General features: G+C 36.0%; 1 protein-coding gene across 1 annotated transcript; it reads right to left on the bottom strand.

Moving 5' to 3' along the window:
* Positions 1-23467: 23467 nt before the first annotated feature.
* On the bottom strand, positions 23468-24108 carry LOC101273731 (small nuclear ribonucleoprotein Sm D1-like). Its single transcript, XM_049709953.1, is given in 2 exon segments — positions 23468-23607; positions 23949-24108. Coding segments are annotated over 2 exon segments (231 nt in total). The 5' UTR covers positions 24040-24108.
* Between the last annotated feature and the right edge of the window lie 893 nt (positions 24109-25001).

Below are 25001 nucleotides of genomic sequence, written 5' to 3'. Positions count from 1 at the left end.
GTGTTTCCTTATTTCTTTTCATTTTGGATGATCTGTCCATTGGTGAAAGTGGGGTGTTTAAGTCCCCTACTCTGAATGTGTTACTGTTGATTTCCCCTTTTATGGCTGTTAGTATTTGCCTTATGTATTGAGGTGCTCCTATGTTGGGTGCATATTTACAATTGTTATATCTTCTTCTTGGATTGATCCCTTGATCATTATGTAGTGTCCTTCTTTGTCTCTTGTAATAGTCTTTATTTTCAAGTCTATTTTGTCTGATATGGGAATTGCTACTCCAGCTTTTTTTTTGGTTTCCATTTGCATGGAATATCTTTTTCCATCCCCTTACTTTCAGTCTGTATGTGTCTCTAGGTCTGAAGTGGGTCTCTTGTAGACAGCATATATATGTGTCTTGTTTTTGTATCCGTTCAGCCAATCTGTGTCTTTTGGTGGGAGCATTTAGTCCATTTTCATTTAAGGTAATTATCAATATGTTTGTTCCTATTCCCATTTTCTAAATTGTTTTGGGCTCATTATTGTAGGTCTTTTCCTTCTCTTGTGTTTCTTGCCTAGAGAAGATCCTTTAGCATTTGTTGTAAAGCTGGTTTGGTGGTGCTGAACTCTCTCAGCTTTTGCTTGTCTGTAAAGATTTTAATTTCTCCATCAAATCTGAATAAGATCCTTGCTGGGTAGAGTAATCTTGGTTGCAGGTTTTTCTCCTTCATCACTTTAAATATGTCCTGCCACTCCCTTCTGGCTTGCAGAGTTTCTGCTGAAAGATCAGCTACTAACCTTATGGGGATTTCCTTGTGTATTTGTTGTTTTTCCCTTGCTGCTTTTAATATGCTTTCTTTTTATTTATTTTGACAGTTTGATTAATATGTGTCTTGGCATATTTCTCCTTGGATTTATCCTGTATGGGACTCTCTGTGCTTTCTGGACTTGATTAACTCTTTCCTTTTCCATATTAGGGAAGTTTTCAACTATAATCTCTTCAAATATTTTCTCAGTCCCTTTCTTTTCCTCTTTTTCTTCTGGAACCTCTATAATTCGAATGTTGGTGCATTTAATGTTGTCCCAGAGGTCTCTGAGACTGTCCTCAGTTCTTTTCATTCGTTTTTCTTTATTCTGCTCTGCTGTAGTTATTTCCACTATTTTATCTTCCAGGTCACTTATCTGTTCTTCTGCCTCAGTTATTCTGCTATTGATCCCATCTAGAGTAGTATTCATTTCATTTATTGTGCTGTTCATCATTGTTTGTTTCATCTTTAGTTCTTCTACGTCCTTGTTAAATGTTTCTTGCATTTTGTCTATTCTATTTCCAAGATTTTGGATCATCTTTACTATCATTATTCTGAATTCTTTTTCAGGTAGACTGCCTATTTCCTCTTCATTTGTTAGGTCTGGTGGGTTTTTATCCTGCTCCTTCATCTGTGGTGTGTTTTTCTGTCTTCTCATTTTGCTTATCTTACTGTGTTTGGGGTCTCCTTTTTGCAGGCTGCAGGTTCGTAGTTCCCGTTGTTTTTGCTGTCTGTCCCCAGTGGCTAAGGTTGGTTCAGTGGGTTGTGTAGGCTTCCTGGTGGAGCAGACTAGTGCCTGTGTTCTGGTGGATGAGGCTGGATCTTGTCTCTCTGTTGGGCAGGTCCACATCTGGTGGTGTGTTTTGGGGTGTCTGTGGACTTATTATGATTTTAGGCAGCCTCTCTGCTAATGGGTGGGGCTGTGTTCCTGTTTTGCTAGTTGTTTGGCATAGGGTGTCCAGCACTATAGCTTGCTGGTCATTGAGTGAAGCTGGGTGCTGGAGTTTAGATGGAGATCTCTGGGAGATTTTCGCCATTTGATATTATGTGGAGTTGGGAGGTCTCTTGTTGACCAGTGTCCTGAAGTTGGCTCTCCCACCTCAGAGGCACAGCACTGACTCCTGGCTGGAGCACCAAGAGGAGCACACGGCTCAGAATAAAAGGGAGAAAAAGTAGAGAGAAAGAATTAGTAGTAATAGGAAGAAAGAAAGAAAGAAAGAAAGAAAGAAAGAAAGGAAGGAAGGAAGGAAGGAAGGAAGGAAGGAGAAAAGAAGGAAAGAAAGAAAGAAGGGAGGGAGGGAGGGAGGGATGGTGGGAGGAAGGAAGGAAAAAAGAAAGAAAAGAAGGAGGTAAAGTAAAATAAAATAAAGTAAAATATAATAAAGTTATTAAATTAAAAAAAAATTATTAAGAAAAAAATTTTTTTAAAAAATGGACGGATAGAAACTTAGGACAAATGGTGGAAGCAAAGCTATACAGACAAAATCTCACACAGAAGCATACACATACACACTCACAAAAAGAGGAAAAGGGGAAAAAAATCCTAAATCTTGCTCTCAAAGTCCACCTCCTCAATTTGGGATGATTCGTTGTCTATTCATATATTCCACAGATGCAGGGTACATCAAGTTGATTGTGGAGCTTTAATCCGCTGCTTCTGAGGCTGCTGGGAGAGATTTCCCTTTCTCTTCTTTGTTCTCACAGCTCCCAGGGGCTCAGCTTTGGATTTGGCCCCGCCTCTGTGTTTAGGTCGCTGGAGGGCGTCTGTTTTTCGCTCAGACAGGACGGGGTTAAAGAAGCCGCTGATTCGGGGGCTCTGGCTCAGTGAGGCCGGGGGGGAGGGAGGGGCACAGAGTGCGGGGCGAGCCTGCGGCGGCAGAGGCCGGCGTGACGTTGCACCAGCCTGAGGATCGCCATGGGTTCTCTCGGAGAAGTTGTCCCTGGATCCCGGGAACCTGGCAGTGGCAGGCTGCACAGTCTCCCGTAAGGGGTTGTGGATAGTGCCCTGTGCTCACACACAGGCTTCTTGGTGGCGGCAGCAGCAGCCTTATCGTCTAATGCCCGTCTCTGGGGTCTGCACTTTTAGCCGCGGCTCGCGCCCGTCTCTGTAGCTCCTTTAAGCAGCGCTCTTAATCCCCTCTCCTAGCACACCAGGAAACAAAGAGGGAAGAAAAAGTCTTCTTGTCTCTTCAGCAGCTCCAGACCTTTTCCCGCGTATCTGCAACCTTTGCTATGTGATGTCACAGTTTCTCCTACTAAAGGGGCAGAACATATTTTCCTGTCCCTGGATTTGTGTTTAGCTTTGTAAATTGCTTTGGACATTTGAATAAAATGGAAATGCCATTGTGCCAGTTCCAAGTTTAGGTGTTACAAGGACTTCCATATATCTGCTTGCTTTCTTGCACTTCTACCATTATTATGAGCAGAACATGCCTGAACAGGCCTGTGCCTCAGGAAAAAGGAGACAGATATCTGAGTTAGAGCTGAAGTCTGAGGTGTAAGAGCTCAATATAAACAGCAGAGACATCCAGCCAAGCCCAGCCTAAATCAGCCATTACCCAGTAAATCCACAGAAACATAAGCTTATTGTTTGTATCCTCTTCAACCTAGCTGCGGCCATGTGTCTTGCTTTGCCATTGAAGTTTTAGGAACTGATATGCAATTTGCAAATCTCTCTGTGTCATAACAACAGAAGTTATCAGATAGCAGCTTATTTTTCTGGAGAAAGAAGGCTCCATCAGTTTGGGTCTGTGAGTGCAGACAAGTTGTAGCAAAACCACCAGAGAATCAAGATAAGCATCAGGGGGGCTTCCCTGGTGGCGCAGTGGTTGGGAGTCTGCCTGCTGATGCGGGGGACACGGGTTCGTGCCCCGGTCCGGGGGGATCCCGCATGCCGCGGAGCGGCTGGGCCCGTGAGCCATGGCCGCTGGGCCTGTGTGTCTGGAGCCTGTGCTCCGCGGGGGGAGAGGCCGCAGCAGTGAGAGGCCCGTGTACCGCAAAAAAAAAAGAAAAAAAAAAAAAAAAAAAAGAAAGATAAGCATCAGGTATAAATGAGAAATAAACCATCGTTGTTCTTAGCCCATCATGACTGGTAAGCTAAGTGTTTTATTTTTCTTTCCAAAATATTTAAAAAGCAGAATTGACAATAATAAAATAATTTGTTATAAAAATACTTGGTCTAACACAGCATTGTAAATCAACTGTACTCCAATAAATTTTTTAAAAAATAAAATATTAAAAAATAAAAATACTTGGTCAATTGAAAATGGCATAAAATAAAAATGAGTATGCAGTTTTCTCATGCTCTGATAAAGTATTTCAAATATGATCTCTTAGTTGTATATTTTGAAGGAAAAATAATAGTTTATTTTCTCTAAACAGGTAATTAGAACATTTTAATGACATGTAAAGAGCTTTATTTTGTTCACAAAATTCTCTCAAATATTGAATTTTTATGCCTTCTTTCTTATAAAATCCAAATCCAGACATTTTCTTATAAGTTTTATGCTATTATGTCCTAAGTCTTATAACTGGAGGATAAAAATAAACCATATTATGATAAACATATGGATGTTTAAAGACAGTTATCCAGAAATAAGAAAAGAACACACACCTACATAAATCAGATTCAAAAATAAGTGCCCTGGTCCAGGAAGATCCCACATGCCGCGGAGCGGCTGGGCCTGTGAGCCAAGGCCGCTGAGCCTGTGCATCCAGAGCCTGTGTTCCGCAACGGGAGAGGCCACAGCAGTGAGAGGCCCGCGTACCGCAAAAATAAGCTGCTATCTGATAAATATTTAAAATGTGTCATTTTGTTACAGCAAGCATTTTACATCCATTATCTTATTTATTATTTCAAAAATTCCTTGAGTTAAGTACAGTCATCACCAGCTTTATCAGGGGGACCTATACCCTGGGACCTGTGCTTTTCTAGGCTCCATTCTGTCCCTCTTCTGGACAAACCCCTCTCCAAGGGGTAAGGTGTCTGAGAGCTCGGTGATATGTGGTTACCTGTAGCTCATGTTTCCCATCCTAGACTGTGTTCTGAGTAAACCTCGACTCTGAAATTGTCTCTCAAAAATGCCCCATGTTCACTTTTAAGGCTTGTGTGAGCCTCTTACTGGTGTCCATTCTCCCAAGTGCTTACTATGGTGTCAGATTTGGGGTGCACATAATGATTAAGGGACAGCTGCTTGAAGCAACTTTGAATGGAGGTTGGAGCTTCTGGCTGAGGTATCCTCACATGTTTTGAAAGAAGCTACATGGTTTGAGACAGAACTAGGTGTCCAAAGGGAAGTGAGATGGGCTGAGGACCAGCTTCCCTGACCTACTACAAATGGCATAGAACACTTGAGAGCCCTCAGAATTTTAAACTGAAAGCTGACCTTGCAAGTTGTGATGAAGATGTACTGTATTTATGATGGTAGAAGGATAAAACATGTTATTTAACAGTTTTTAAATTTGACGTATTACTTTTAAATCAGACATATGGCAATTAGATCCCCATTAGTACTCCTGCCCCATTGTACAAATGAATTGACTGGGGCTTAGGTTAAGCCATTTCTTCAATATCACGTAACTAGTAAAGGACAGAATAGAAACTGTAATGAAAACTCATAGTATTTTAAAGCTCTATGTGTGGTTCATTTTAATTTCACACTTCCTGGAAATGAAATGATGAAGCAAAGCAGCTATAAGTTTTCAGAGTATGAGAAGAGTCAAAAGTTATGTAGTTTTGTCATTAAAAGTATGTATTATATATGTGTACTTGGGACCACAAATATCTTAGCCCAAACATTTTGGTCATTTATCGTTTTTATTGCAACTAATCTGATTTCTCTCAAATTTTTAGTAAAACTGTGTAAATGCTTTAACATTAGTACCTTTAACTTAAAAAAGCAACATTGTATCTCCAATGCCTTATACAGTGTCAGACACAGAGTAATTATTCAAAAAATAATATCTCATCTTTCTTAAAAAGATATTAACTCCTTGAAGATATTTGTGTCTGACATAATACTTCTTTATATGAATGAATGAAAGATTAAATGTTCTTAGTACTTACTTTTATAATCTGCTCTGAAATTATTAAAATTCTGTAAGTAAAACAATAAGCCTGAACAAAGATTATAATGATTTCATTATTTTATCAAGAATTGATCATAAATTCATAAGTTTGGAGTAATTGTATCACCACCTGTGTAATGTGAGAAGAAGAAAACAAAAGTCCTAAACAGAAAAACTGTTTTCAATAAGATAAATATTTTATTTTGTTCATCTATTAAAATGAAATCTTCATCATTCCTTCATTCTACCTTTTAATATTTTTTCAATTTCAGACACATATTAACTTATGATAGTCATGATATAGTTCTCATCAAATGTGACATTTTCTTCAAATATTCCCAGTGTATTTATGAGGCTATCAAATTGTTTTCCTAAAGTTCCACAGATCAAATTCTGATTTCTGATTTTACTTAGGCTTTGTGAAATATTTAACCTGCACAAGATAGGAGTTTTGCATCTATTTTCATACCTTGAAAAGTGTATGTATTCTTAAATGTGAAGCTAAATATAATTTTATTATTCAACATTATCATCTGATGCTTCACAATCAATTATATATACAAATGCTATTAAGCATTTTAGAGGTCATTTTATTACAATTAAAATGTAAAGGAATACCAAATTGTTATAAAATAGATGGCAGAACAGTTTTGGTTTTATACAAAAGAGTTGCCCTATGTTGTTTGTCAGTCACTTTTGATCATAGTCAAAAAGGTAAAACAGGTTTCCATTTCACTCAGTCTCAAAGTCTACAGTTTCAGTTATGGCAAATGAAATTTATTTTTTTTCTTATTTTTTTTTTTTTGTATATGGATCTCCTAAGTTATTTTGTGTCATCTTTCTATATACACCTAACTGTACTAAAGTTTCATTCCTTGGGATAGTATTATCACAAAAATCCTTAAAAACAGAATGGGTTTTATCAAATAATGGAAATGTAGGAAATATTCCATCATTTAGCATTCTTTTAAGAGACTGATTTGTAGATAAAGCATATACAATCTCAGAAAAGTTCTGCACTATAAATTATATTTAGTGATTTCCTAATTTCGTTTTTATAAAACACTTTTAGAATATTATTTACATATATTATTTGAAAATTTATTAACTAAATAAGTTATGTTTACAAAGTGTTAATCTAAAAGGATTTCAAAGCTAATTCTAATATCACAGAACCATTTCCAGATACTCTCATAATAGTTTTCAATCAAGTCAAGCTAGTTGTTTTCATCTAACATGTATAATATTTGTTTTGCTATTTCTGGCTCTAGGAACATTTTAACAGTTTTCAAAGTACATTTACATCAATACAGTGTCAAATTTAAGAGATTATTATTATTGCATCTCCGTGTTGGCTAACTGGTTTAGCCAACTCTATTGGAAATTAATCTCAAATTAATGCTGCCTCTGAAACTATATACACTCCCATAGTGTCTTTGAAATGTATTTCTGACATAGCCAACTTATAGAGGATAAGTCTCTATCATCAAGAGAGCTTGATGATATATTTTAAATATGAAATGTTTTCTTTCTCTAAATAGAGCTTTTCTTGTAAACAAAAAACAAACAATGGTTACTTGTAGCTTTTCTGCCCACTGACATACAATTATATCTTTCAGCTATAGCTGCAGAATATCAAAACAACAGCATGCAGAGTGGAAAAGGGAAAAAAAGGTTTCTCACTGTTTCCTTTGAAAATAGAGAGGAGTCATGCGAAGAAAAGTGATAGGGATTGCCCACGAAGTGGATGTGTGTATAATAAAACTAAGAATAGTTAAGATATTTCTAATGGAGACATGGGTCAGTTAATTATAATAAGATCTCAGTGGGTTTGAAGCAAATCAAATAGGTCAGTGTTTCCAACCGGAGTACAGATGGGGAACTTCTGAGGAACTGCTAAAAAATGTATATACATAGATCCCACCACAAACCTACTGAATAAACATCTCCTAGAATCCGTGAGGAAAAGATACATGTATTATCATTAAAGAATTATATCTTGAGGAGTGTTACATTTTATGTAGTCACTGACTGTGTCTATTGACTGGGAAATAAAACACCCTATGCACATTATGAACTTGTGCTATCTAAATAACAATGTCTTAAAAATCTCACTATGATATTATAGTTGAAGCTGAGAAACCAATTTAATGTTGATATCCTATATTGTTTTATTTTTTCAGGGAATAAAATAACTTTTCTGTACCTCATTTTTCGTATGTATATGACATTGAGACTTTGGACAGAATAGTATTGTGATTTCTGAAACCACCCAAGAAACTGCACTGCATTGACATAGTAGCTTAACAAAGCTCAGCTGCAGTATTTCTCATCTCCAGAGCATAAAAGTCAGTTTGTGTAAAGCAATATTATAGCATTTAAGTCAGTGCACTGTCCCATCATTTCAAAACTATGCCTAGACAAAAAAACTAAGACAAACTTCACTGATAATTCCTTGTTTGATGATCTCTCCCTTTGACTGTCCCAGAAGTGCATCCTGATATTTTATTAATTTCTCAGACTCATAGAAACATTGACTATGAATTGAAGGCAATCTCAAGAAATTTTCTGACCAAGACCACTGATAAAATAGCTGATATTTATTGAGTGCTTAATGGGTGCCAGGTACTCCTCCCAGCACTTTAAATGGAGAAACTTATCTAATCCTCCTAACCACCCTGTGAAATACCTTTATTATTATATCATATTGTGGAGAAGGAAACTTATTTACAAAGAGTTTAAGTTAAGGTGCCCACAGTCTTCTAGTAGTAAGAGGTAGAGCTGGCATTTGAACCCAGGCAGTCTGGCTTGAGAGTTTGTGTTCATAATCGCTATGTAATGCTGAATGTTACTATACATATTTTCCACAGGACTAGAAAAACCCAGGAAAATTAATCACTATACCTAAGGTCGTGTGATGTGAAACTGGTGTTTCCTTTCACTACACGCTTGAAGCTGTAGCACACTGCCTCTCTCATTAATCCTTTATCTCAGGCACTATATCATCCAGGATCTAGACATCCTCACTGCCACCTTGGCTGTGCTGCAGCACTAAAGATTTGTCATTTTCATTCTTGTATGCCTGACATTGAAACATACCTGTCCTGAGTTTCTAGTCCTCAGAGGCACAGCTTCTTTGCCTTCCAAAAAAAATATGACTTTGTGTATACCACTGTTATTAAGAAGAGGCAGAAGAACTATTTCTTCATAAAGAAGCAAATACACACTCTAAACACAAACTGCTGGATTTTGTTAGGATGGTTGGTAAAACACACTTAGCAAGAAGATAACTCCTTCAGAGAGTCATCTCTTTATTGTTATTGTTATTCATCTCTTTAGTTCGTGGTGGAGAGAACAGAGTATTTCCTAGTTCTAAGCAACTGGTAATATCTCTTGAGGCCTGGAATAGCAATGTTGTTTACAGATGAATGGTTAAGAAACCAAAGGGAAATTGTGGAAGTATCTCATAACTGTAGAAAAACAGGTTGAATGATGATCTCATTTCAAGGTACTTTTCATCTGGCTTTTTTTGTTTTATGAAAAACTCATGCTATTTAGTCGCTTATTTATTTTATTTTACCATTGCTGCCAACATGAATATTATATTTTAAAACATTCTTCTTGGTTTTAAGTATGTTGATTTAATATAAGGTATCTAGAAAATACATTTTTTTCATTGCTGGTAATGTGGACATTTTTTTCTTTTCAGCCTTTGCTTTGTTTCAATTGAGGTTTACAACTTATTATTTATTAATAACTATTTATTATATATATTTAATTAGCAAACTTTTTTGTGTATGTAGAGTTTAATATTTTTGTAGCCCCAAACAGAATTGTATTTTTCTTGATTCCACATGTAGAAGCTCCCTTCCTCTTCTGAGACTGGATGAATATTTACCTACATCATGTTTTAGTAATTTTTATTTAATTTCTTAACATTTATCTCATAAATCCATCCAGAATTTGTCCTGTTGTATTGTGGCCAATTGCTTTACCTGAGGTTTTTCTCCTCCATTGCACTTCAATGAGAGAAAGAAAACAACTCACAGCTTTTATCTTGTTGCTTTTTTATCCACAGATAGCTTTATTTACAGGAGAACAGTAACTGATTCTGAAGTTTAGATGCAGAAGTATTTCTAATGTATTTATTTGAGACAAAAAACAAAGACAAGTACTTTTATAGTTGAGGAGCTACTTAAATTCTTTATATTTTGAAGTAAGTGGAGGAGAGAGGAAAGTTTGAAAAAATTCTACTTTAATTAAATTCATTGACATACATGTGATTATTTAATATAATTCTAAAATATATAAAGTGAATATTCATTTGGAAGCATGAAGTTTCATACTACTTACGTAAAGTCCTTCTGGCAGAAGACATGGAATTATTCCATTACAGCATATTTAATTTGGTAACTATCACCATCAAATTATCCAAATGAATCATTTTGTGATCAAATAAGCTTGCCTTCAAATAAAGCTACTCATCCACTCTTTGAAAATAAAGCCAAAATACAGATTGAATACTCCACCTACCTACCTACTATTTTCTAAGTACAAGCTATGTAAACAATAAACACCATTGTGATCTTCTGCTGAGAAAACTTTTATGTTTCTAAATGCTCTCTCTTACCCTTCTCCCATCCACATACACTCCCTCACGCTCCAGTCCCTGGCACAGTGCCTGGTCTAGGTTCAAGAAAAATGTTTTATGTTGTTTGTCTTAAGAGAGTATTAACCAATGTTGAAGAGTTGTGGTTCTATCAAAAACATTTTAAAGAAAATAGTTAATAAAAATGAGAGCCATAACGCAATGCTCCCATCCCCTAAAAATAATCTTTTAGCAATCATAACCACTTATTGTCCAAAAATATAATGTCCCAACATTTTAGGGCTGTCACATTCTTATTGACTGTTTTGATTAAAAAATGTGTTTTAATAAAAATAATTTTCTTCCGCCCAAACACATTTGGAAAGTTAAAATATTTAGGTATACCCTGAGTTAAAGAGATGCACTGAATTTTAAAAGTCAGTTTTTTTCCCTTACGTGCATAAATGGTTCACAAAAATTCTTTAGTATTTCTACAAAATTGGAGGCAATTAAGACAATTATCCAGATTAATTCAGGAAAACACATTGCTTTTTTGGAAGAAAATATTTCCTTAGATTTCTGTTATCCAGCTTAACTATCTATATATAAAGTTTCCAGAAAACTGCCTACACATTTCCTATCTTTCAATATTTATGTAGGTGTTTTATATTTAAAGGGAATTTTATTGTAGTGAAATATGACTGTGTTAAGAGAGAAAGTGTGTAAATTCACATTGCTAAGTAACAAGCTTATGCTAATATTTCACACCTCAACCGTGAAAACAAACTACGTTTACATACAATCTAACCAGTTAATTTACAGAAGCATCTCTTTATAATAGAAGAGTTTTCTTTTCTCAAAATATTATTGGGACTTCCCTGGTGGCACAGTAGTTAAGAATACGCCTGCCAATGCAGGGGACATGGGTTCAATCCCTGGTCCGGGAAGATCCCACATGCTGCAGAGCAACTAAGCCTGTGTACTCTACTACTGAGCCTTCGCTCTAGAGTCTGCGCGCCACAACTACTGAAGCCCACATGCTATAGAGCTCATGTGCCACAACTACTGAGCCCACATGCCTGGAGCCTGTGCTCGGCAACAAGTGTCCTCCTGCACATGCTCCAGGAGTGAGTCGGCCGCCACCAGCGGTCAGTTTTTCTTTTCTCAAAATATTATTATCTAGATGATTAATTATAAGATTTTAATATTTGATCTTAATTATCATATATACCAGTAGAATTATCTGTAATTTGGTTGTATTTTAATTTATGGAGGATCAACTTAGATAGACGTAATGAAGCTAAACCCAATGGGATGTATTTGTTAGAGCTTAAGATGAGCTTTAATTAGTGATATTGTACCCAAATAGTACCCATAATATAAATTACTGTGATCAGTCATATTATAATGTAAATATGCACATAAACTTTTACAACAGTTACTTTAGAGGCCGTTTAACTTCAGGTTGTAGAGAAATGTTTTTACACCTCTGTTGTTTGATGTTGTTAATGAGAGTTGAATAACAAAAAGGAAAATGAAATTTATAAACACAGTTTATATTACAAGAAAGATCTATAATAAAATTATAATTTCTCAGATTATTACTTTGTTGTTGTCTCTAACTTTACATTAGTTTTAGACAAAATTAAGACTTTCTACCTAAAACGTCTATAATCTCTTAGCAAATAGAAAATACTTCTTTTCAAATATGTGCTGTTATGTGTTTCCTAGCTGGGAGCTCTTTATTTCTAGTTAAACTTTTTGACCTTTACATTCTCATCATGGTGTGTATATATATATATATATATATATATATATATATATATATATACAGAGAGAGAGAGAGAGAGAGAGAAATTTGTTTTCAATATAAAATTATAATTTTTACTTTTATATTTACTAATGCTAACATTTGTTTTATTTTGGTAAATATATTTTATGGATCCAGTTATTATATTAGACTCTTTTTATCAGTCCCAAACTGAGTAGATTTTAATGTCTTGATCTATATAGATGATTTTTTTTACATTGAACTTATGATTGTAACTTAATACATTTTGTATATTTTCCTGGCATTTTAATTGATAACATAGTGATTTATTTTACAGGTTAGCAGTGTTACTCTTTTTAAATATTTAAGCTTTCACATACCTTGATGTACCATCCTTAATTTTTGCCTCTGCTTCTTAAATAATTTCTACAACTTGAAAATTGTTCAAAGTTTTTTGTTGTATTATTTATATTCAGATAAACTGTGCAACAAGTACATGGACATAATCAATTCAGAGAAAATCCATCAGGGACATGGATCATACATGTAAAAACCTGGCTCAACTCTCATGTGTTACCTGGACTCATGCTTGTCCAATTTTCACCAGTATATCCTGAGATAAAGTATGTTTGAGGAGCAAAACGTATTTTATACATTAATGTTCACTAAAGGATTCTATTTAGAGTGTTGATGATAAGAAAAGTATACCAGTGACTATTTGATTGTTCCAAAAGATTTCTCCATACACAGTTTTGTTTGTCTTGTTTTTGGATGTATCTCTAATGCATTTAGCATTTCAAGAAAACACTCATACATGAATAACTCTATAGTCCATAGTTACTCATTATGAGAAAAGCTAAATATCTGGAGTTTGACAGAGGAAATCAACCATTAATAGTATACTGCTTAAGAGATATCAACTTTATTTGTTGAATTTTGATCAAACATGATCTGAAAGTGACTATATGAGGTATAATTGTGGATCAATTCTTAATAAGTGTTTTGAACCACCAGTAGTCCATGTAATCTCATTCTTAGTTCACTCTTAATTATTCTTTGGTGATAAGTCCTTATGAAAGTCCCTTCTAAATAAACAAAATCAAATTCTGTAGGGCTGTATCTGGCCACAGAACAGAAATCCGACATTTCAGTGACAATACACATTTTGTTTGAAAATAAATAATTCAAATTCCCATGGTTATGAAAATAATTGGAAGAATTAAAGTTGCTCAATCTTTGTAATCCTAAGAAGCACATCCTGACATCCATCATATTCCGACACAGCTTTTGCTTTATGAAGCAACTAATATGAGAATTGATTAGTTCTTACTGTGAGGAGGATAGATAGCATTAGGCAAAGGAAGTTGCTCTAACAAAATAATTGCATAGTTTGTTGAAAAAAAACCTGAAAGATTAATGACTTTTTTAAAACAGTAGAACTCTCCTTTTATTTATGCTGCCAATAAAAGAACCATAAATCACAATGAAGAGGGGTTTTGTAAAATGAGTCCTTGTTTAAATCAAAACATTATTTTTCTTTGTTGTTTTAACAGTGCTTTAATTATAGGAACAAAGTAACATAACTCTACTGTAGATGGTCTTTATAACTCCTCTATTTGCATTCTTTATTATTATTTTTAAAAATCCAGACAAAATTGTACTTTTTTTGGTAATAATCTCACCGATTTATTGGACCAAGGAGTAGTCATTAGCTACATCCATCATCTATTTAAGTAATCCTGTGTCTCTAGAAATGTTCTTTTACAAATACATTTTAATATACCATAATAAATTTCCATTTCAATTTTAAATATCCCTAAATGCAAAGTTCAACTTGTTACTGTTTTAATTCTTTTTTTTAAATAAATTTATTTATTTTGTTTATTTATTTTTGGCTGCATTGGGTCTTCATTGCTGCACACAGGCCTTCTCTAGTTGCGGTGAGCAGGGGATATACTTCCTTGTGGTGCACAGGCTTCTCATTGTGGTGGCTTCTCTTGTAGCAGAGCACAGGCTCTAGGCACATGGGTTTCAGTAGTTGTGGCTCGCAGGCTCAGTAGTTGTGGCTCATGGCTCTAGAGCGCAGGCTCAGTAGCTGTGGCACACGGGCTTAATTGCTCTGGGTCATGTGGGATCTTCCCGGACCAGGGCTCGAACCCGTGTCCCCTGTATTGGCAGGCAGATTCTTAACCACTGTGCCACCAGGGAAGCCCAATTCTTTTTTTATAATAAACTATTCTCTATTTGTTTTGCTTTTTTTTTTTATATTATGACTTTTGGTAATTTAATTTCAAGAACTCTTATTTTGAAAAGATAAGGTGCAGTTTAAAAGTAGACACAAAATGTAGTGGCTTTTCAGAAAGTAAGTTTATTGCCATTATTTATAAGAAGTCTAGACTGGGGATTCTAGAGTTGAGGCTCCTCGTCTGTGGTGGCTTTCCTCCACGTGGTCACACAGGGACCCAGGCTGACAAAGTCTTGGACTTTGTTAAGTTGTGGCTGTTGAGGTCACCAGAGTTATCTCCATGTTCATCTACTGGAAAGGGGAAAGAGCATAGAGAAGATCATATAGGAGGTCCTTAGAGACCAGGTCAGAAAGCAGGAAACATCATTTCCAATTAAGGTGACTATCCCTGATCTCAAGACAGCAGTGAGCAGTGGCTTGAAGAGAGATCTTAGTTCCCTGTCCAGGAATTGAACCTGGGTAGCCTGGTTGAAAACCAGGAGGAATCCTAGCCACTAGACCAGCAAGTCTTAGAAGCTTGAAGCAAGGTTTCCCTGGCTCTTGCCAGGGAAAGAATGTTTCAAGGAGGTAAAAACTCCTAAACAGGTACAAAGTTTATTATTAGAGACACAACACAACATGTGAGAGAGCACACTAAACAGTTTGTTTATTTAAAACAGAAGCAAGGCAGAGATACACACCCAGAGAGAAAGGGTGTGAGCAGAGGTGATTAAATCATTTATATAGGGCAGTTCTTCCGGATCTTTGTTTACCTTTGGACAATTATCTTGTTTCTTTTTCCACACCTGCCCTGCCCTAGGACCCTCCCCAACATGGGCGAGCAACTTTTTTTTTTCCAAGACAGATTCCAGCCCAGCAGCCTATGAGAGGCTTAGCATCACCTATTATAGGGTGGTGCCCTCTCCTTTCTGACCCCCAAGGACCCTTTTTGCACATGTGTAGTTGGGGAGGTCTCCTTGACCTCAAGAATGAGAAATCTGTGATCTCTTTATCTTTTATCTGGCCCTAACTCAGTTTCTCTGGGTCTTTCCTGATTTTAACACTAAAATTCCCATGTCCTGGAAATCCCCTTAGTTATAATCAAAAATGGTTACTCATCTGATCTCCGTTTACATTCCACTGCAGAAAACTTAACCACATGGCTACACCTAAAGGCAAGAAAACTCAGACACACCTAGGTCTGTGGTTAACAGAGGGAAAAGGATTAGAGATTTGTTGGACTGCTGGCAATGTGATCCACCAAGGACTTTGTTTTATTAATCTTTAAGCCAAAGCCTCTAGTTTACTACTTGGCTTAGAGTAGGATGTAAATAAATGTGGATGAAATAAAATTAATGGTATAACTATTTTTTTAAAAAACATCTTTATTGGAGTATAATTGCTTTACAATGGTGTGATAGTTTCTGCTGTATAACAAAATGAATCAGCTATACATAAACATATATCCCCATATTTCCTGCCTCTTGCATCTCCCTCCCACCCTCCCTATCCCACCCCTCTAGGTGGACAAAAAGCACAGAGCTGATCTCCCTGTGCTATGCAGCTGCTTCCCACTAGCTATCTATTTTACAATTGGTAGTGTATATATGTCCATGCCACTCTCTCACTTCATCCCAGCTTACCCTTCCACATGTCCTCAAGTCCACAGACATGTCTGTGTCTTTATTCCTGTCCTGCCCCTAGGTTCTTCAGAACCATTTTTTTTTTAAATTCCATATATATGTGTTAGCATATGATATTTGTTTTTCTCTTTCTGACTTACTTCACTCTGTATGACAGACTCTTGGTCCTTCCACCTCACTACAAATAACTCAATTTCGTTTCTTTTTATGGCTGAGTAATATGCCATTGTATATATGTGCCACATCTTCTTTATCCATTCATCTGTTGATGGACACTTATGTTGCTTCCATGTCCTGGCTATTGTAAATAGAGCTGCAATGAACATTGTGGTACATGACCCTTTGAATTACGGTTTTCTCAGGGTATACGATCAGTAGTGGGATTGCTGGGTCATATGGTAGTTCTATTTTTAGTTTTTTAAGGAACCTCCATACTGTTCCCCATAGTGGCTGTATCAATTTACATTCCCATCAACAGTGCAAGAGGGTTCCCTTTGCTCCACAATGGTGCAACTATTTTATTTCTCCTTTTAACTTAAAAAAAGGCAAGTCTGAAAAGCTACATGGCTTTTTTTAAATTATTAAAGTATGGTTGATTTACAACATCATATTAGTTTTAGGTGTCCAGCACAATGGTTCTGAGATATATATATATATATATATATATATATATATATATATATCCTTTTTCAGATTCTTTTCTCTTGGAGATTATTACAAAATATAAAATAGATAGCTAGTGGAAGCAGCAGCATAGCACAGGGAGATCAGCTCAGGATTTTGCAATGACCTAGAGGGGTGGGAAGGAGGCTCAAGAGGGAGGAGATATGGGGATATATGTATGCATATGGCTGATTCACTTTGTAGTACGACAGACACTAACACAGCATTGTGAAGCAATTATAACCCAATAAAGATGTATTAAAAAAGAAGACAAATATAAGACTTGGTACCATAAAACTCCTAGAAGCAAACACAGACAAAATATTTTCTGACATAAATTGTACAAATGTTTTCTTAGTCTCTCAAGGCAAAAGAAATAAAAGCAAAAATAAACAAATGGGACCCAATCCAACTTACAAGCTTTTGCACAGCAAAGAAAACCATAAACAAAATGAAAAGACAACCAACAGAATGGGAGAAAATATTTGCAAATGATGCAACTGACAAGGAGTTAATTTCCAAAATATATAAACAGTTCACAGAGCTCAATATCAAAAAAGCAGACAACCCAATCAAAAAATTGTCAGAAGAAGTAAATAGACATTTCTCCAAAAAAAGACAGAGATGGCCAACAGGCACATAAAAATATTCTCAGCATCACCTAATTATTAGAGAAATACAAATCAAAACTACAACGAGGTGTCACCTCACACTGGTCAGACTGATCATCATCAAAAAGTCTACAAATAATAAATGCTGGAGGAGGCATGGAGAAAAGGGAACCCTTCTACGCTGTTGATGGCAATGTAAATTTGTGCAGCCGCTATGGAGGTTCCTTTAAAAACTAAAAATAGAGCGACCATATGATCCAGCAACCCCACTCCTGGGTATATATCTGGAAAAGATTAAAACTGTAATTTGAAAAGACACATGCACCCCAGTGTTCATAGCCACACTATTTATAATAATCAAAACACGGAAGCAGCCTAAATGTCCATCAATAGATGAACAGATATGTATATGTGTGTGTGTGTGTGTGTGTGTGTGTGTATATATATATATATATATATATATATATATATATATATATAATGGAATATTACTCAGCCATAAAAAAGAATGAAACAATGCCATTTGCAGCATCATGAATGGACCTAGAGATTATCATACTAAGTGAAATAAGTCAGACAAAGACAAACATTATCTGATATCACTTACATGTGGAATCTAAAAAAATGATACAACTGAACTTATTTACAAAATAGAAATAGACCCACAGACATAGAAAACAAACTCATAGTTACCTAAGGAGAAAATGGGGGAGGAATAAATAAGGAGTTTGGGATTAACAGATACAAGCTACTATATACAAAACAGGTAACCAACAAGGTCCTGCTGTATAGCACAGGGAACTATATTCAATATCTTGTAATAACCTGTAATGAAAAAGAATCTGAAAACGATATATATATGTAACTGAATCACTTTGCTGTACATCTGAAATTAATACATTGTAACTCAACTGTACTTCAATTAAAAAAAATATTGAGTATAGTTTCTTGTGCTATACAGTAGGTCCTTGTTGGTTATCAGTTTTATATATGGTAGCTTTTATCTGTTAATCTAAACCACCTAATTTATCCCTCCCCCCCTTTCCCCTTTGGTAACCATAAGTTTGTTTTCTAGATACATGGCTTTTTGTACAAAGCTCTGGTAAAAAAGCCTTTTTTCAAGAAAAAATATTTATCTAATATAATTACTTGATATTATTAATGAAGTCAGCTTTCTATTCTTATGCACATTCTTAGTCTCAATCAGCTAGGCTTGTTTTTAACAAAGTAACAAAATGTCTTTTCCTTACATGGTCTATTCAAAATTATACTTAATCACCTTCTCCTTTTGTGACTTTGAAAACTCACCTAATTTTAGCTGAATGTGTGACACATAATTGGCAGGATGCTGCAGTAAAAAGAACAAGGAGGATTTAGGTCACCTAAGTGTTATCCCTTAGCAGGTAAATGGTTTTAAGCATGTCATTTAAACTGTCTGGACTTCAATTTCATTATCCCTCAGATTGAAATATTAATGTCTTTCCAATTTATATCAAAGGGTTATGTTTAAGGTAAAATTGGACAATGTAAACAGAGCACTTATGAATGGTAAAGTGTTATGAGAACATTTGCTCTCCTGAACCATGATGTCTACTTATGGGGCTGTGTAAAGCACCATGCTTGAATTTTAAAGCTATGATGGAATGCAAGTTTCAGACTTCCCTGTTTGTTAGCATTCCCTCCTTATTGTAGATGAAAATAATGAATCTTTATGTTGCTGGAGACTTTGTTATTTCCTAAGAAGAACACCTCAGAATGGAGGGAATAATCTTTTCCAATCTTGGAAAAACATTACTTTTCTGCATACTGACAGAGAAAGTTATGTTGAGATATTTTACAATTTGCCTCCAGACATAATACATGCTTAAACAATTATAAGATGGTGACCAATTGAGGAAAAATGCTCAAAGTGATAGATTTTTCTATGCAAGATAAAATTACCTAGCCTACAGAAAAAGTGTTAAGATAAATATATATATGGATATATAATTAATGATGATAATTTAAACCAAAGAATAGATTTTAGTCAATACATAAGATAAGCATTTTTATGTCTTAGTTCCTTTACATTTGAATTAGACAGAAACACTTTAAGAGTTCTTTGTCCTTTGTGATAATATAAAGGAAATTGAAGAAACAGATAGCATAAGGCTATTAGGAAAGGCGGGGGAAGACTTAGAGCACTGGTTTTTAAACTATGTCTCTTGAGCAATTCAGAATGCCTCAGCTACCAGGCAGAGAATTAAAGGGGAAACAGAGCAGATAGACCCTTCTATTTCATCCACAGCAAAGTAGCTGCTTTTTTATTTTTTAACATCTTTATTGGAGTATAATTGCTTTACAATTGTGTGTTAGTTTCTGCTGTATAACAAAGTGAATCAACTATACATATACGTATATCCCCATATCCCCTCCCTCTTGCGTCTCCCTCCCACCCTCCCTATCCCACCCCTCTAGGTGGTCACAAAGCACTAAGCTGACCTCCCTGTGCTATGCCACTGATTCCCACTAGCTATCTATTTTACATTTCATAGTGTATGTATGTCCATGCCACTCTCTCACTTCGTCCCAGCTTATCCTTCCCACTCCCCACGTCCTCAAGTCCATTCTTTACATCTGCGTCTTTATTCCTGTCCTGCCCCTAGGTTCTTCAAAACGATTATTATTATTATTTTTAGATTCCATATATATGTGTTAGCATACAGTATTTATTTTTCTCTTTCTGACTTACTTCACTCTGTATGACAGTATCTAAGTCCATCCACCTCACTACAGATAACTCCATTTCTTTTTATGGCTGAGTAATATTCCACTTTATATATGTGCCATATCTTCTTTCTCCATTCATCTGTTGATGGATACTTAGGTTGCTTCCATGTCCTGGCTATTGCAAATAGAGCTGCAATGAACATTGTGGTACATGACTCTTTTTGAATTATGGTTTGCTCAGGGTTTATGCCCAGTAGTGGGATTGCTGGGTCATATGGTAGTTCTATTTGTAGTTTTTATTTTTATTTTTATTTTTTTGTGGTACGCGGACCTCTTACTGTTGTGACCTCTCCCATTGCAGAGCACAGGCTCCGGACATGCAGACTCAGTGGCCATGGCTCACGGGCCCAGCCGCTCCATGGCATGTGGGATCTTCCTGGACCGGGGCACGAACCCGTGTCCCCTGCATTGGTAGGCGGACTTCAACCACTGTGCCACTAGGGAAGCCCTATTATTAGTTTTCTAAGGAACCTCCATACTGTTCTCCATAGTGGCTGTATCAATTCATATTCCCACCAACAGTGCAAGAGGGTTCACATGCACGACACACTCTCTAGCATTTATTGTTTGTAGATTTTTTGAGGATGGCCATTCTGACAGGTGTGAGGTGACACCTCACTGTAGTTTTGATTTTCATTCTCTAATGATTAGTGATGTTGAGCATCCTTTCATGTATTTGTTGGCAATCTGTATACCTTCTTTGGAGAAATGTCTATTTAAGTCTTCTGGTCATTTTTGGATTTTGGTTTTTGCTTATTTGATATTGAACTGCATGAGCTGCTTGTATATTTTGGAGATTAATCCTTTGTTAATGAATCACTTGGAAATATTTTCTCCCATTCTAAGGGTTCTCTTTTTGTATTGTTTATGGTTTCCTTTGGTGTGCAAAAGCTTTTAAGTTGCATGAGGTCCCACTTGTTTATTTTGTTTTTATTTCCATTTCTCTAGGAGGTGGGTCAAAAAGGATCTTGCTTGAATTTATGTCATAGAGTGCTCTGCCTATGTTTTCCTCTAAGAGTTTGATAGTGTCTGACCTTACATTTAGGTCTTTAATCCAGTTTGGGTTTGTTTTTGTGTATGGTGTTAGGGAGTGTTCTAATTTCATTATTTTAAATGTAGCTGTCCAGTTTTCCCAGCACCACTTATTGCAGAGGCTGTCTTTTCTCCACTGTATAATCTTGCCTCCTTTATCAAAGATAAGGTGACCATATGTGCGTGGGTTTATCTCTGGGCTTTCTATCCTGTTCCATTGATCTATATTTCTGTTTTTTTTCCAGTACCATACTGTCTTGATTACTGCAGCTTTGTAGTATAGTCTGAAGTTCGGGAGAATGATTCTTCCAGCTCTGTTTTTCTTTCTCAAGATTGCTTTGGCTATTCAGGGTCTTTTGTGTTTCCATACACATTGTGCAATTTTTTGTTCTAGTTCTGTGAAAAATGCCATTGGTAGTTTGCTAAGGATTGCATTTAATCTGTAGATTGCTTTGGGTGGTAGAGTCATTTTCACAATGTTGATTCTTCCAATACAAGAACATCGCATATCTCTCCATTTGTTTGTATCAGCCTTAATTTCTTTCATCAGTGTCTTATAGTTTTCTGCATACAGGTCTTTTGTCTCCTTAGGTAGTTTTATTCCTAGGTATTTTATTCTTTTTGTTACAATGGTAAATGGGAGTGTTTCCTTAATTTCTCTTTCAGATTTTTCATCATCACTGTAAAGGAATGCAAGAAATTTCTGTGCATTAAATTCGTATCCTTCTAGTTTATGAAATTCATTGATTAGCTCTAGTAGTTTTCTGATAGCATCTTTAGCATTCTCTATGTACAGAATCATGTCATCTGCAAAGAGTGACAGTTTTGCTTCTTCTTTTCCGATTTGGATTGCTTTTATTTCTTTTTCGTCTCTGATTGCTGTGGCTAAAACTTCCAAAATTATGTTGAATAATATTGGTGAGAGTGGGCAACCTTGTCTTCTTCATGATCTTAGTGGAAATGGTTTCAGTTTTTCACCATTGGGAATGATGCTGGCTGTGTGTTTGTCATATATGGCCTTTATTATGTTGAGGTAAGTTCCCTCTATGCCTACTTTCTGGAGAGTTTTTATCGTAAATCAGTGTTGACTTTTGTCAAAAGCTTTTTCTGCGTCTATTGAGATGATCACATGGTTTTTATCCTTCAGTTTGTTAATATGGTGTATCACAGTGATTTATTAGCATATATTGAAGAACCCTTGCATTCCTGGGATAAACCCCACTTGATCATGGTGTATGGTCCTTTTAATGTGCTGTTGAATTCTGTTAAATAGTATTTGGTTGAGAATTTTTACATCTATGTTCATCAGTGATATTGGCCTGTAGTTTTCTTTTTTGGTTGCATCTTTCTCTGGTTTTGCTATCAGGGTGATAGTGGCCTTGTAGAGTGAGTTTTGGAGTGTTCCTCCCTCTGCTATATTTTGCAGGAGTTTGAGAAGTATAGTTGTTAACTCTGCTCTATATGTTTAATAAAATTAGCCTGTGAAGCCATCTGGTCCTGGGCTTTTTGTTGTTGGAAGAATTTTAATCACAATTTTAATTTCAGTGCCTGTGATTGGTCTATTTATATTTTCTATTTCTTCCTTGTTGTTTAGCCTCTATGTGTTTTTATTTTTTACAGGTTTTTTCCTGTAATTGATATCTAGTCTCATAGCATTGTGGTTGCAAAAGATATTTGTTATGATTTCAATTTTCTTAAATTTATCAAGGCTTTCTTTGTGAACCAAGATATGATCTCTCCTGTAGAATGTTCCATAAGCACTTGAGAAGAAAGTGTATTCTGTTGTTTTTGGATGGAGTATCCTATAAATATTAATTAAGTCCATCTTGTATAATGTATCATTTAAAGCTTGTGTTTCCTTATTTATTTTCTTTTTGGATGATCTGTCTATTGGTGAAAGTGAGGTGTTGGAGTCCCCTACTATGATTGTGTTACTGTCAATTTCCCCTTTTATGGCTGTTGGCATTTGCCTTATGTATTGTGGTGGTCCTATGTTGGGTGCATAAATATTTACAATTGTTATATCTTCTTCTTGGCTTGATCCCCTTGATCATTAAGTAATGTCCTTCTTTGTCTCTTGTAATAGTCTTTATTTTATTTATTTATCTATTTATTTTTTCCTGTATTTATGTTTATTAAAAACTGCCACAAACAAACAAATCCTGTACAAAAAGCAGCCAGGGCATCGATCACTTTAAAATCATAATCTTGAGAGACACAATTTGCTTAGGACTCCACCGTCTTCTAACTTAGCCATGTAGTCTTCCTCTGCCACGTCTTCTTCTTCTTCATTACTTTGAAATAGTAGTCTTGAGAGATATTATCGCCTAGGACTCCCTCTTCCTCTGCCTCAGCCACGTCCTCTTCCTCATCCTTGGCCTCTTCCTGTAACAGCTTCCCTTTTCTTAGATTTCACCTTTGGTTCAACATCCATGACAAGTGTATCTAGAGGTAACCTGTCTGGCAGAATAAAATATCAAATGTTATTTCCTCGAATACTCAGTGTTTCCAGCTGTACAGGTTTTTTGTTCTTCAGGGTCATTTTCACAGCTTTAAGATGTATATTCATGGGCTTCCCTGGTGGTGCAGTGTTTGAGAGTCTGCCTGCTGATGCAGGGGACACGGTTTCGTGCCCGGGTCTGGGAAGATCCCACATGCCGCAGAGCGGCTGGTCCCGTGAGCCATGGCTGCTGAGCCTGTGCCCTGCAATGGGAGAGGCCACAACAGTGAGAGGCCTGCGTACCGCAAAAAAAAAAAAAAAAAAAAAAAAAAAAGATGTGTATTCATGCTGACATCTACACCTGTGATTGTTCCATGGACCTGTGTTCCATTCTTTAATTCAGTGGTTACAGTTACGTGACTCAATTTCATCAAAATTCTCACGAGCTTCATCCTAGCGGTGCCATCACCCTTTTGGTCCAATAGTACGCAAAACCCAACAACCGAGCGCCGACTGGCTATGAATATCAATAGTCTTTATTTTAAAGTCTATTTTTTTCTGATATGAGAATTGCTACTCCAGCTTTCTTTTGATTTCCATTTGCATGGAATATATTTTTCCATCCCCTCACTTTCAGTCTGTATGTGTCCATAGGTCTGAAGTGGGTCTCTTGAAGATAGCATATATATGGGTCTTGTTTTTCTGTCCATTCAGCCAGTGTATGTCTTTTGGTTGGAGCATTTAATCCATTTACATTTAAGGTAATTATCGATATATATATGTTCCTATTAATGTTTTCTTAATTGTTTTGGGTTCGTTATTGTAGGTCTTTTCCTTGTCTTGTCGAAATGTATATGTTCCTATTAATGTTTTCTTAATTGTTTTGGGTTTGTTATTGTAGGTCTTTTCCTTGTCTTGTGTTCCTGCCTAGAGAAGTTCCTTTAGCATTTGTTGTAAAACTGGTTTTGTGGTTCTGACTTCTCTTAGCTTTTGCTTCTCTGTAAAGGTTTTAATCTCTCTATCGAATCTGAATTAATTTCTTGCTGGATAGAGTAATCTTGGTTTGTAGGTTTTTCCCTTTTATCACTTTAAATATGACCTGTCACACCCTACTTGCTTGCAGTTTCTGCTGAAAAATCAGCTGTTAAACTGATAGGGATTCCTTGTATGTTATTTGTTGCTTTTCCCTTACTGCTTTTAATATTTTTTCTTTGTAGTTAATTTTTGAAATTTTGATCAGTATGTGTCTTCCCATGTTTCTCCTTGGATTTATCCTGTATGGGACTCTCTGTGCTTCCTGGACTTGATAGACTATTTCCTTTCCCATGTTAGGGAAGTTTTCAACTGTAGTCTCTTCACATATTTTCTCAGTCCCTTTCTTTTTCTCTTCCTCTTCTGGGACCCTTATAATTTG

This window comes from Orcinus orca, chromosome 5 (assembly GCF_937001465.1).
Source record: "Orcinus orca chromosome 5, mOrcOrc1.1, whole genome shotgun sequence".
Classification (NCBI taxonomy): domain Eukaryota; kingdom Metazoa; phylum Chordata; class Mammalia; order Artiodactyla; family Delphinidae; genus Orcinus; species Orcinus orca.
The sequence above is the reverse complement of the archived record's forward strand: the minus strand, read 5'-3'. Positions and strand labels throughout refer to the sequence as shown.